This window comes from Acinonyx jubatus, chromosome B2 (genome assembly GCF_027475565.1).
Source record: "Acinonyx jubatus isolate Ajub_Pintada_27869175 chromosome B2, VMU_Ajub_asm_v1.0, whole genome shotgun sequence".
NCBI classification, from domain to species: domain Eukaryota; kingdom Metazoa; phylum Chordata; class Mammalia; order Carnivora; family Felidae; genus Acinonyx; species Acinonyx jubatus.
Genome location: NC_069385.1, coordinates 59,554,359 through 59,567,563, shown reverse-complemented (window position 1 = coordinate 59,567,563; position 13,205 = coordinate 59,554,359). Strand labels below are relative to the sequence as shown.

Below are 13,205 nucleotides of genomic sequence, written 5' to 3'. Positions count from 1 at the left end.
AGGCACATTGGGAAGGTCTCACAGGCAGAATAACTTTCAATAAAACCAATGGCTTACGAACAGATTTTGATTTGGATGTGATCAGCCTGAAGGAAGAAGGTTTGGAAAAGGTACTTGAGTCATTCAACTTGTTTACTTTAATTATTAAATGAAACATATCTTACTGAAGAAATAGGGAAATATTCCCTCTCTTAGCCACATTTCATTGGCATTTAACTTTATTGAATAACTCTTAAGAATACATCTTCAATTTGTTATATTGAGTATAATAATGGAGACTTAGTATTCAAGGATAATGGGTGTCTTAAGACAATGAAATATTTTATTTTCTCACCCAGGTTTTTCTTATACCATGAGATGCATATCATCTTTATTGACCTTAAGATTTAATACAGTAGTTAAAAAATATTTATACTTTTGCTTGCCTAGAGTTTCCTATTTAGAGCAGGTCATAAAAAAAGAATTAAATACAGAAGTATGTTTCCATAGCTGGGTCATATTCATGTGAAATGTCTGAATTCATGTACACAAAATAAATTAGGTATGAACATAAATACACAGAATCTTACTTGATTCTGTTTATAGGGATTGAGGTAAGTACAGACAAGGATTACAGAATTTGGGTATATGCTTACTATAAAATATAGTAGTGTAAGTTTGTTTATATTTGTAATGCTTTCTTATTATGATAGACCCTATAAAGGAAACATTAGAGAATCTTTCTGTAGGTTCTAATGTGGATTATAGACAGACTCTGAATATAATGGTTACCAGGTACATGTGATGATCAGTCATTCTGATAAGCTATACATGTTACCTTGAGATTTCAAAAATAATTTTGTACACTCCTCTGAAATTTGAAATTTTGTTTTGATTAATTACACACAATCTTTATCTTCACGGGGCTTTTTATTTAGAGTGATCAGATAACACATTTGTGAATAAATACAATGGAAAAGTGTTTCAAGCTTTAAAAGAGCGATGAAAGACTATTTCTGACAAAGGATATAATTAAGTATAGAGTCATAGTATATGAGGTACTTTGAACTAGGCTTTGAATAATGGAGAATTATTGATTGGTAGAGATTGAGTCATTGCAAAAAGAGATAATAACATGTGTAAAGACATAGCATAGTGTTTGATTGAACATGTGTATATGTATACGCACACTCACTCAGTGGGATATAGAGCTAAAATGCTAGATTTAAGTCATAAAGTGAGCACCATGTTGAAGTGTTTGCAATGTATACAATACAAATTCAAAGGCCTATGAGATGCATTGGAAGATATTATAGTTTGAAATTATTTTAATATGAAGCCATGAAGTTAAAACTATTCTGAGTGGAAGTGAGAGATGAAGAAAGAGTAACAGAAGGCAGAAACTGAATCTTCATCAGTGTTGTTAGTCCAAAGAAGAGCAGAGCATTGGAACTATGATTGTAAGGAGTAATGGGGGAGCCAGGTGGTAAAGGTAGAAGGAGCCAATGATAAAAGAATAAATCAAAGATTGATGAAGAAATTAGTGGGGGAAATTGTCATTAGAGAGAAATTGGAAAAAAATCTGAGCAAGCATGTAAGGTACTGATATTGAGTGAAGGCAAGTTAAAGAGAAGGGGAATTAAAAGTTCAAATCAAAGGTTTCCCGTATCTTCAAAAATCAGTACATGAGTCATCAGCTAAAAGATGGTGGTGGGATTTAGATTGGTCAGATCTTAAGAATAATGGGAATTTTTTTGTAAATGCCATTGTGAGGGATTTGACTTTGAGTAGTAGGAGTAAATTGCTGCTAAGTAGCAAAATGTACTCATATTTTAACTTAGTAGAATGGTTAAGAAATCAAGGTGTGGATTCAGACAGAATTGGGCTCAAATCCTTGTTCTGCCATTTACTATTTATGGACAAGTTTCTTAATCTCTCCAAAATAAAGTGTCTTCAACTACATCAGGGGGTGATGGCAGTAGCTAATTCAAGAAAACTAATGAGTCTTGCTGACTTTACTTTTACTTTGTCCTGAAAAATATAGTTACCAACCCATAGATGTAAAGACAGAGTTCCTACTTTGATAGAGTTCACAGTTTGGAAGGTTCAACAGATGTGATCCAAGAGTTTTAAATTACAATTATAATTCTGTCACAAGTGTGTGAACTTCACCCTTCTACCCAAGTTGTCTGTGCCAAATTCCTCATCTCAAAAATTGTAGAGTGCAAAGGGCTTCCCTCTGGGACAGACTGAAGTGAGAATATCATGGCCTCTGAAAGAACCTGTAAATACAATCTTTATAGGTGTCAAGGCTAGGAATTTAATTATTCTCAATTCTATTTTATCATGACTGGGTGAGGAAAATGAACAAAATAATGTGTAAAATGTTGGTTTTATCCATTACTTCTCCTCATGCCTACCACCGTTTCCTAGCTTTATCTTGGTAATCTTTGTCCAACACACTTCATTTATTCATTTGATTCTCTAACAAATATAGAGTGAACCTCTATTTTGTGCCCTCATGAAGGTTATACTCTAGTGAAGGAAATCTGCCAATTATAAATGGACTCACAAAAGTATAATATAGGATTATGCAGTAATAAGTGTTAAAAATAAAGATGACTTTTTAATACGTCATGAAAATCATAGATTTTGGATCACTTTCTGAAAGGTGAACATTAGGACTGAAACAGTTAATAGGAAGAAGTCCATGCTTCTGATGTTAACAACTGTGGAGCAGATAAACCAGAAAGGAACAGGTTTGTTTCCAACAAACAGAGAAAGGTGAGGCATGTTTAAAGATCTGAGTTTGGGGTTGAAGTGTGACTATGAACACATCTTTTCCACTTACTGCCCAGAGATCAGATTGAATATTTTCCTTGGGACCGTGATTAGAACCCAGCCCATTTAGCCATTGTCTAAGACGGATCACTAATACTGCACACACAGCCCGTTGCGTCTTTCCATACACGCTCTCCAGGCCATGGGAGTGCCTGGAGAATAAGAATAAGGGGGTTAGGGGACTGTAGGTGCCGTTCCAGATTTTGTCTACCTCAGGCAATAGGACAGTTTGTTTTCTTTAAGAGCTTGGTATTCAACATTCAAGAATAGGAGAAGGAATATAAGTATAAGTAGTTTTCCCAGCTTGAATTCTTCTGGTCAGTTTGAAGAACATATTGCATATTCTACTTCCAGAATATGCTTAGAATCCATCTATTTCTCTTCACATCCATTGTTGCAATCATAGCCAGGGTACCTTTCACCTGGACTTCTACATCGGAGCCCCAATAAGCCTCACTTTTCTACTCCCCCTTACAATTCATTCTTCACACAACAATAGCTGGAGCAGTGTCTTTAAAAGTAAATCGATCCATGTCATTGCTCTGTTTAAATCCTTTCACTTATTTCTACTGTATTCTGATTAAAATCCAAATATAATTTACAAAGTACTGCCTACCTCCCCTCTCAACTCTCATCACCATCTTAGATGTTTTTTACGCTTTAATTACACTGTCTTTTGTTCATTTTTTACACAGACACAAAGCTTTCTCTATTACTTTGGCAGTAGAGTTTTCCCAGCCTGGAAAACCAACCCCTAGCCCTTTGCCTGGCTAACTCTTACTCATCTTGGGCGCGGGGGTTGGGGGGGGGGCGCTGGTATCACAGATTAAATCTTTCTTTCTTAGATAGACGTCCCATAAGCCTAAGCAATTTTAAGTTTTTCATAGCGCCCTGTACTTTTCCTTCCTGGCACATATTACAATGTGTTATTATGTATTTATGTGTACTTTTATGAAAAAAATGACCATGTTCCTAGCCAGTCCTATTAGATAGAAAAAAATTGCCCCCAGTCCCACTATTTACATATTCAAGGCCTAGCAAACTCTTTGGCACAAAGTATATCCTCAAGAAATATTGACTTGAATGAATGAAGGGTCACGGTCACCATGAGAATCATAAAAGGTACTTCACATAGAATGCTTATTCAAGTGTCTGGTGCAAAGTTGTTTTCCTATGGCACAGCATTAAATTTTTTTTTCAGGTTTGCCCCACACCTACACAGTGAGAACAGAGAAACCCAGTAGTTAGTCAAAGGGCTGGGGTTATGAGTCAAGCCTTCAAGGGGTGCAGGATTTTAGAGTATAGGAGAAGGGATCACTGAAGTCTGAGCTTATAAGGATGCACAATGCATCCCACATAGCAAAGTTTAATCTTGACATTCCAATTCTTATCAAAGAGTAAAAATAATGATTTATATAAGTTCCCCTTTTTCATCATATAAGTTTATGGTGTGGAAATAAACAAAGACCACTTAAATGAGAACAAACAGAAGTTATTCAGTTTCCTCTAGCCACCATCACTTGCATTTGGCAGAGATGCAAAGGTGGGCAGGTCAGTGGAAAAACTTTATCGTGGAAAAAGAGGCCTCAGATGTGCTCTGATTGGAGATTGTTGACATGAGGAAATGAGATGGGCTAATGAGAAGCAGGGCATTTAGGGTGATTGTTTTGGAGGGCATATTTGAGCTTCTCTGATTGATCCTGAGTTGGAATGGTGGCAAAAAATAGGGAAGCTGGGGGTTATTGAATAAATTTTGACCATTTTGGGCTGATATCTTAGAGGTTGTGGTTGGCTTCCCATGTTGTTTGCTCCAGAGGCTCAGGGTCAAGTTCTATTTTCATACATGGTCAAACTGTTGTCTATTTGTATATTCAGTCTGTCAATGGAATTACTGAAGTTACTTGACAGAAGAGGAAGAAATAGAAAAAATAATAAGGTCAAGAAAAATCGACATTAGGAAAATAAAAATGTCTTCATAACTGACAATAAAATGAGGTTTTTTAGTTTTTATTTTTTTGAATATGTAAGCAGGATATGATTTACCACTGGAAATGGTTTAACCTTACTTACCTAGTCCTTTGAAGCTTATCTATGTCCTTAGGAAAGGCCAGGTTCATTTGGAACAAAAGACCTTATTAAATGGCATAAGATGTTAAGAAATATTGACCTGTTCAATAGTCACAAGGACTCTATTTAGAGCAAAAACAATTGGAAGCTTTTACATAAGACAGGTTTGAATTGAGTTGATGACACTCCAGGATAATAGTGCATTTCCATTGCACGGTGAGTTATGTAGAGACCATTTTGGGGAAAATAACCACTTATACTTAAAAAAAGTTTTTCAAGAAACTACAATGCAATAATAAAATCACTTATACATCTGAAACTAGTATAACACTGTATATTAATTACACCTGAATTAAAAATAAATAAGTAAAATAATAATAAAATCAGTTAATCCTACCACATGGTTGAGTTTTCTTACTCAATGTGCTTTGTGACTACTATGTATGTTATGTGCTCTCCAAAAAACCCCCAAAAATAAAAAAAAAACAAACAACAACTACAAAAAAGGCTCTATTGAAATGAATTTTTATTGTACTAGAGAATACTAGCTTCCAAGTAGAGTGTTGAACTAAAATCATTCTTGTGTAACCCTCATGGCTTTTTTCCAGCATCAAACTTTGCTATTTGTTTTGGTTATTTTGCTGATTGCCTCTTGAATGTAATATTTATATTAAATGTTAAAATAGAACTTGGAGAACAGAATTTTCTGTCTTCTCAGTGGAAAGAGTCTAATCCTTATGAAAAATTGGCTTTGTGTATTAATTTTATATTAATTTTGAAAAAAAACCATAAGGCTAAAACCAATGCATTTCTCTGGCCAGATATGGTACTAAGGAGCCTGGAAATGTTTAGGACTATGAACAATAATACGGTGTTTGCCTCAGCATGTTTTTATAATAAAATCAGCTTCTAACTTGTATATCCTTAGGGGAAATTTTGAAAAAAACAAGTGGCTACAAAAGGTCATTTTATGAAATCTATGTTTGCCAATTTCTACAAAGTTAAGAATATTTATATATATATATTATATATAGAATATTTATATATGTATAAATATACATATAATATATATAATATATATAATATAAAGCAAGATAATCCATACTTGCAAACTTTTATATAGTATAAAATTATCATATTTTACTTTCAAGTGAAGCTCCATTTCAACTTTTGACATTTTTTTCTGAATATTTACCGCTTGCATTTGGGCCCACTTGTAGAAACTGGTGTCAGTAATCCATAGGCTTCTTACTGAAAACTCAAATATTTTCACAATGTATGAAGAGGGTGAGAATTAGTAGTGAAACCCTGCCTGCTTAAATTTACAGGCCTAGATGTTCCAGGATCAGAACACGTTTCAAATTGCTTTTTGAAAAACTTTTTATAGAACATATATATTTTTAGAACAAGTGGTAATTTCTATGGAAGTCTTTACTATTGACCTTTCTCTTGCCTGTAGAATCCTGTACTCATTAACTCCCTATGAAAAAGGTGTCTGAATGGAATTTACAGTCTTCAAAATTTATCTAAGTGTGAAAATCCACACTAGATAGGTGAGAACTATTTCTTTGATAGATTTCTAGATACCTGATGCATAGTAGTTTTTATCTTTCTCTCTTTGATGGCATTTGATACATATATCCTGGTTCCCATGACGACAGTGACCCCCAACTTTCCCAGGAATTGAGATTTCTTTGCTTCTCTGTAAGAAAACAATGCTAATGGTGATGTCGACTAGTCAGAAATGTGTTGTTTGCTTCTTAAAAAGCAAAAATGCATCCTAGGCAGGATCCAAGCCTGACGTTTTTCTTTGGAGATGTTAACCATTTAATTTGTCTAACTCTCATTTAGAATTCATTATATGCCCTATCTCACAACTGTACTGTACCGGTATTTTTGGTGTGTGCCAGTATGTTTATAGTCACTATTTTGCTTGATGACTTTTAACCTTCAGAGTGGCAAAATATTTAAAATAACTATTTACAGATGATATTTATGTTTGGAAGTCAATTGGATTATTTTATTTGAGAGCACACAATTCCTTATTTTGGCCCATCAGAGAATACCAAATATTGACTTTTTTTCTTGTTTTGGCCCATCAGAAAATACCAAATACTGACTTTGAATTAAGCATGTATAGTAAATATAATTTTTAAAGCATTGATTTGATTTTAATGTAATCTCTGAACTACATTTTTATTCTTGGAAAAATAGTCCTTAATTAATTGAACGTTACCACATTGTTATATTTGAGAATAGTTAATTAATTGATTCAAATTTTATTAAAAAAATAAAAACATCACCTGTCTTTAACTTTTTGTTAATATTTATGGTTGTCTCTGCCCTAGACAAAAATAAAAATCCTAAAGGTGAAAAATCTATGTTTAGATTAGTCATCCGTTTCTGTGAGATGATTATGTATTTACTGATTTATTGTCCTCATGTGAACACTGTATTTCTCAAATGGTGAAATTCCAGCCCCTGTGGAAACTGGTGGATAGATAGTTTTAGGAAAGTAATTGGAGTGTAACTGAGAGGTTCTTTTTATGGTCCTCATAGGCCAAAATCACTTACGTATGAAGGTAGCTCCGTTCCCAGGTAATTGTTCTTTACTATGAATTCTTCCTGGCATGCAGCAGATAGGCACTGCTGTGAAATGGTTCACGTTTATCTTTGGGACATCAGGTACCAATTCCAATTCTGTTACCATGTAGCCCAATAAAAATATGCAACCGTTAATTATTAGTAGTACTTTTATTGGACAGTAACGTAAATAACTATCTCTACTTTTCATAAAAAAAAATCCAACATTAGAAGAGGTGAGGTAAGTAAGAGAAAAAAGTCTCTTATTTGCCTGCAACACTTAGCAAAACAACTACTGTATTGAAAACACTCTGTTTTCATTATTCTGTATCCCACCATATAGGCTTGAGAACCTGACTTTGTAAATTATCTAGAAAGTATGGGTATACTAGTTAATGGAGATATGTACAGTCCACCAGTGTATATTTGATCAATTGAAGAGAATATTCATCTCCCAAATATGAATTAGCATTTAATATCAATACATTCCTTATGCTTTCCATTTCTTGATACCTTCAAATAGTACTATCAGGGATGTCCCTTCTTCTAAAGGAATGGTAAATATCCTTCAGGCAAAGTATACTTAATGTGTCATATGATTAGAAGCAACTAATTATTGAGAATATTTTTAAAACAAAAATTTTACGATGGAGACTCCACATTGTGCTAGGACTGTTTTAAACATAATGTTTAAAACATTTGCATATTCCTGATGGTGAAAGATGCTGAGACTATTCTCCTGTACCTGTTGGCATTCTATATCTTCTTTGGGAAAAAGAGTTAAGATTTTCTGCCTATTTTTATTTGGATTGTTTGTAGGGTTTTTTGTTTGTTTTGTTTTGCTCGAGTTGAAATAGTTCTTTATATATTTTGGATATGAACTCCTTAATAGATGTATAATTTCAAAATATTTTCTCTCATTCAGTAGGTTGCCTTTTCATTTTATTGATGGTTTCCTTTGCTCTGCAGCAGTTTTTTAGTCTGATATAGTCCTATTTATTTATTTTTACTTTTGTTACTTTTGCTTTTGACATCAGATTTTAAAGAATTTGCCAAGACCTATGTCAAAGATCTCACTCCTTATGTTTTCTTATCGGAATTTTCGGGTTTCAGGTCTTACATTCAAATCAATCCGTTCTGAGTTAATTTCTATGTATGGTGTAAAATAGTGGTTTAGTTTAATTCTTTTGCATGTGGCTGTCCTGTTTTTATTGATGAGGCTGTGCTTTCCCCATTGTGTATTCTTGGTTCCTTTGTCATAAATTAATTGACCATATATATGTGGACTTATTTCTGGACTCTCTGTTCTAGTCCATTGATCCATGTGTCTGTTTTTTAAGCTGGTACCAGACTGTTTTAATTACTATAGCTTTGTAATATACTTTGAATTCAGGAAATGTGATGCCTCTGCTTTTTATTTTTTTTTCTTTCTTTCTCAAGATTGCTTTGGCTATTTGGATTGTGTGTGTGTGTGTGTGTGTGTGTGTGTATGCGTGTGTGTATGCAAGTGGTTCCATATAAATTTTAAGGTTATTTGTTCTATTTATTTCAAAATGTCACTGGAATTGTGATAGGGATTGCATTGAATCTGTAGGTAGCTTTGGATAGTATGGCCATTTTAACAATATCAATTCTTCCAATCCATGATTATGGAATATCCTTCCATTTATTTGTGTTTTCTAGAATTTCTTTCATTAATGCCTTGTAGATTTTTTTTTGGGGGGGGGTTGTGTATAGTTAATGCATAATGTTACATTCATTTCAGGTATGCAACATAATGATTCAACTTCTCTATACACTATGCTATCTATGCTTACCACTTACCACAAGTATAACTACCATCTGTCACCACACAACACTATTATATTATCATTGACTATATTCTATATGCTGTGTCTTTTATACCCTTGACTTATTTATTCCATAACTAGAAGCCTATATCTGCCAGCCCCCTTCACCCATTTTGCCACCCCATTCCCACCCCTCATTCTCTCTGGCAACCATCACTTTGTTCTCTATGTTTATGTCTGATTCTCCTTTTGGTTTCTGTATTCATTTGTTTTGTTTTTAAGATTCCACATGTGAGTGAAATCATATGGTATTTGTCTTTCTCAGTCTGACTTATTTCACTTAGCATAATACTCTCTAGGTTCATCCATGTTGTCACAAATGACAAGGTATCTTTTTTCATTGCTGTGTAATATGAGGTATATATGTATATATACATATATACACATATATGTGTATACGTATATGCCTCCACTTCCTTATCCTTTCATCTACTGTTGAACACTTAGGTTGTTTCCATATCTTGGCTATTGTAAATAATGCTGCAATAAACATAGGGGCCCATATCTTTTTGAATTAGTGTTTTCATTTTCTTGCGGTAAATACCAAGTAGTAGAATTTTTGCATCATATAGTATTTCTATTTTTAAATTTTTGAGGAACCTGCATACTGTTTTTCACAGTGGCTGACCAATTTACATTCCCCCCAACAGTGCACAAGAGTTCCAGTTTTCTCCACATCCTTGCCAACACCTGTTATTCTTATCTTTTTGATTTTAGCCATTCTGACAGGTGTAAGGTGATATCTCATTGTGGCTTTGATTTGCATTTCCTTGATAATTAGTGATGTTGAGCAACTTGTCATGTGTCTGTTGGCTGTCTGTATGTCTTCTTTGGCGAAATTGCTCTTCAAGTCCTTTGCCCATTTTTTAATTGGGTTGTTGTGGGTTTTTCATCGGTTTATTTTGATTTTGGTGTTGGGTTGTGTAAATTTATTTATTTTATATATTAACCCCTTATTGGATATAATCTTTGCAAATATCTTCTCCCATTTAATAGGTTTATTTTTTGTTTTGCTGATGATTTTCTTCACTGTGCAAAAACTTTTTATTTTGATGTAGTATCAATTGGTTTTTTTGTTTGTTCATTTATTTATTTATCTGTTTCTTTATTTCTTTATTTTCATTTTGTGTTCCTTGCCTTAGGAGACATATCTAGAAAAATGTTATGCCAGCTGATGTCTAGAGAAATTGCTGCCTGTGTTCTCTTCCAGGATTTTTTATGGTTTCAGGTCTCACGTTTAGGTCTTTAATCCAATTTTAATTTATTTTTGTGTACAGTGATAAAAAGTAGTTCAGTTTCATGCCTTTGCATGTAGCTGTCCAATTTTCTCAGCACCATTTATTAAAGAGACTGTCTTTTCTCCATTGTGTGTTCTTGCCTTCTTGTCATAGATTAATTGACCATATAAGCATGGGTTTATTTCTGGGTTCCCCTATTGTATTCCATTGATCTATGTGTCTGTTTTTGTGTTATGTCGCATAGTTTTCAATGTACAGATATTTTACCTCCTTGGTTAAATTTATTCCTGGTTGTTTTATTCTTTTTGGTGCAAGTGTAACTGAGATTTTTAAAAATATTTCTTTCTGGTAGTTTGTTATGAGTGTATAGAAACGTAACAATTTTTGTATATTGACTTTTGTATCCTGAAACTTTACTAAACTTGTTTATTAGTTTAATAGTTTTTGGTGGAGTCTTTAGAGTTTTCTGTATATAATATCATGTCATTTGCAAATAGTGAGAGTTTTACTTCTTCCTTTCCAATTCAGATAATTTTTTTCTTGTCTAATTGCCATTATGTACTGTGTTGAATAAAAGTGGCAAGAGTGGGCATCCTTGTTTTGTTCCTGATCTTAGAGGAAAGGCTTTTAGCTTTTCAGCATTTAGTACAATGTTAGCTGTAGGTTTGTCAAATATGGCCTTGATTGTAGTGAGATACATTCCTTTTGCACCACTTTGTTGAGAGTTTTTATCAATCTACTTAAAACAACTCTGTGAGGTCAAGAGTACTTAGATATTTTTATTTGATTTTGGAGCTGAAAAAAGTACTTTAAAGACTTGATTAAATAATATAATTAAAAAATTGTGTTAAGAAAATAGATTAAAACAGAAAAAGATTGTCTTGAGTTAGCCATGTTTCTTGTGATTAAAACAAAATAAACCAAAACTCACTGGTGACAATTCCCTCAAGCAATAGAAAGTTTTGAATTAGACGTTCCCCATATACTTAAAATCTAGGGATCTTGCAGTTTTTTTGATTTAAAATTTATGCCACTGAAATTTTTGAAACCTTATAATAATCTGTTCAGAAACCTTGATTTGTAGAAGGGAATACCTAATATTTATGATTATAGGAAATTATGGATTCATATACTATGAACCAGAACCCCTCCATCCAGAGACAGAATGAAACAAGACAAATATATTTAGATGAGTGGACATATGGCTAAATTATTTTTTATGGAAGTAATCATAGAGGATGATGATAAGGAAATTGGGAATATTTGTATTAGTGATTTGGGTAGAAGGTTGAAAAACTTAACAGTTTTAAGGATGTCATTAGGCAGATGACAGTGGGAAAATGATGTTTGCCAATGCTTTGGCTGGTAGAATTGCACATCTGAAAAATCTAGCTATGTAGCCAATAGTGAAAAAAAAAAAGGGAAAGAAAATCTAAGAGGACAAATGTGTAATAGGTATTAATTATAGACCAGGGGCAGAAAAATGCCAGTCACTGCAAAATCCGATCTGCAGATGTGTCTTATTTAGCCAGTGGAGTTTGTTTGTTTGTTTGTTTGTTTGTTTATTTATTTATTTATTTATTTATTTATGATGTTGAATTTGAAACAATTTAAGCAGGTCAGCAGGCATTCTAGGTTATACATTATCCTCTCTTTCCCCACCCAGTTCCCTAGTAAGGCCTCTATTAGCTGTAGTGATGCTTTATTGGAACGTAAAAGAATCACCTACTCTGGAAGCATGCAGCCCCAAAGCACAGCTGTCAGAAGAGCAGGGTCTGGACTGTGACTGTTACGTGCTATTCTGCCTTGAAATTTTGTGAACTTTAGAAGTTGCATACCTTTGCCTGGAAACTCTTACTACTGGCTTATGTCCTTTTTCTTTACACATGGATGTTACTGTCTGGCCCCTGAAGGCTTTACATTATTGACCCTAAATTACAATTTGACCGTCTTTATGGCATCGTGGTAGTCATAGTCTAAAGTAATTTAATTGACCAGTAGATAATATACTTTGGAGAGAATGCTGATATCAGTATTTTTTTCTTACTGTATTATTTGACTTTTTCCTATATTGACCCAGACATTGGGAACGTGTAGTTTTTAATGGTAAGAGGAAAGTTAACTCAATGTAAGAAAATATGGCAAGAAAAATTTTTTTAGATATCATTAAAAAAATTATGTTGAGGGGCACCTGGGTGGCTCAGTCGATTAAGCGTCCAACTTCAGCTCAGGTCATGATCTCACGGTCCGTGGGTTCGAGCCCCACGTCAGGCTCTGTGCTGACAGCTCAGAGCCTGGAGCCTGTTTCAGATTCTGTGTCTCCCTCTTTCTCTGACCCTCCCCTGTTCATGCTCTCTCTCTCTCTGTCTCAAAAATAAATAAACGTTAAAAAAAAATTTTAAAAATTATGTTGAATCCCTTGTATAGTTAATGTGTTTTTGAAAAAAAATATACTTGGGGGAATGCCTAGGTGACTCAGTTGGTTAAGTGTCCAGCTCTTGATTTCAGCTCAGGACATGATCTCATAGTTCATAGGACTGAGCCCCACACTGGGATCTGTGCTGACAGTGCAGTGCCTATTTAGGATCCCCTCTCTCCCCTCTCTTTGTGCCCCACCCCCCGAAAATAAACAAATAAAATAAAATCC

The 13,205-nt window shown here is 34.0% G+C and overlaps 1 protein-coding gene across 4 annotated transcripts in view; it reads left to right on the top strand.

Annotated features, from left to right (window-relative positions):
• GRIK2 (glutamate ionotropic receptor kainate type subunit 2) overlaps positions 1 to 13,205 on the top strand; it is a 648,818-nt gene that overhangs the window by 386,363 nt on the left and 249,250 nt on the right. For all 4 annotated transcript variants that reach the window (XM_027057188.2, XM_027057189.2, XM_027057193.2 and 1 more), the window contains exon 8: positions 3 to 110. In XM_027057188.2, coding sequence (XP_026912989.1) covers positions 3 to 110 — 108 coding nt within the window. The remainder of the gene's footprint in view (positions 1 to 2; positions 111 to 13,205) is intronic.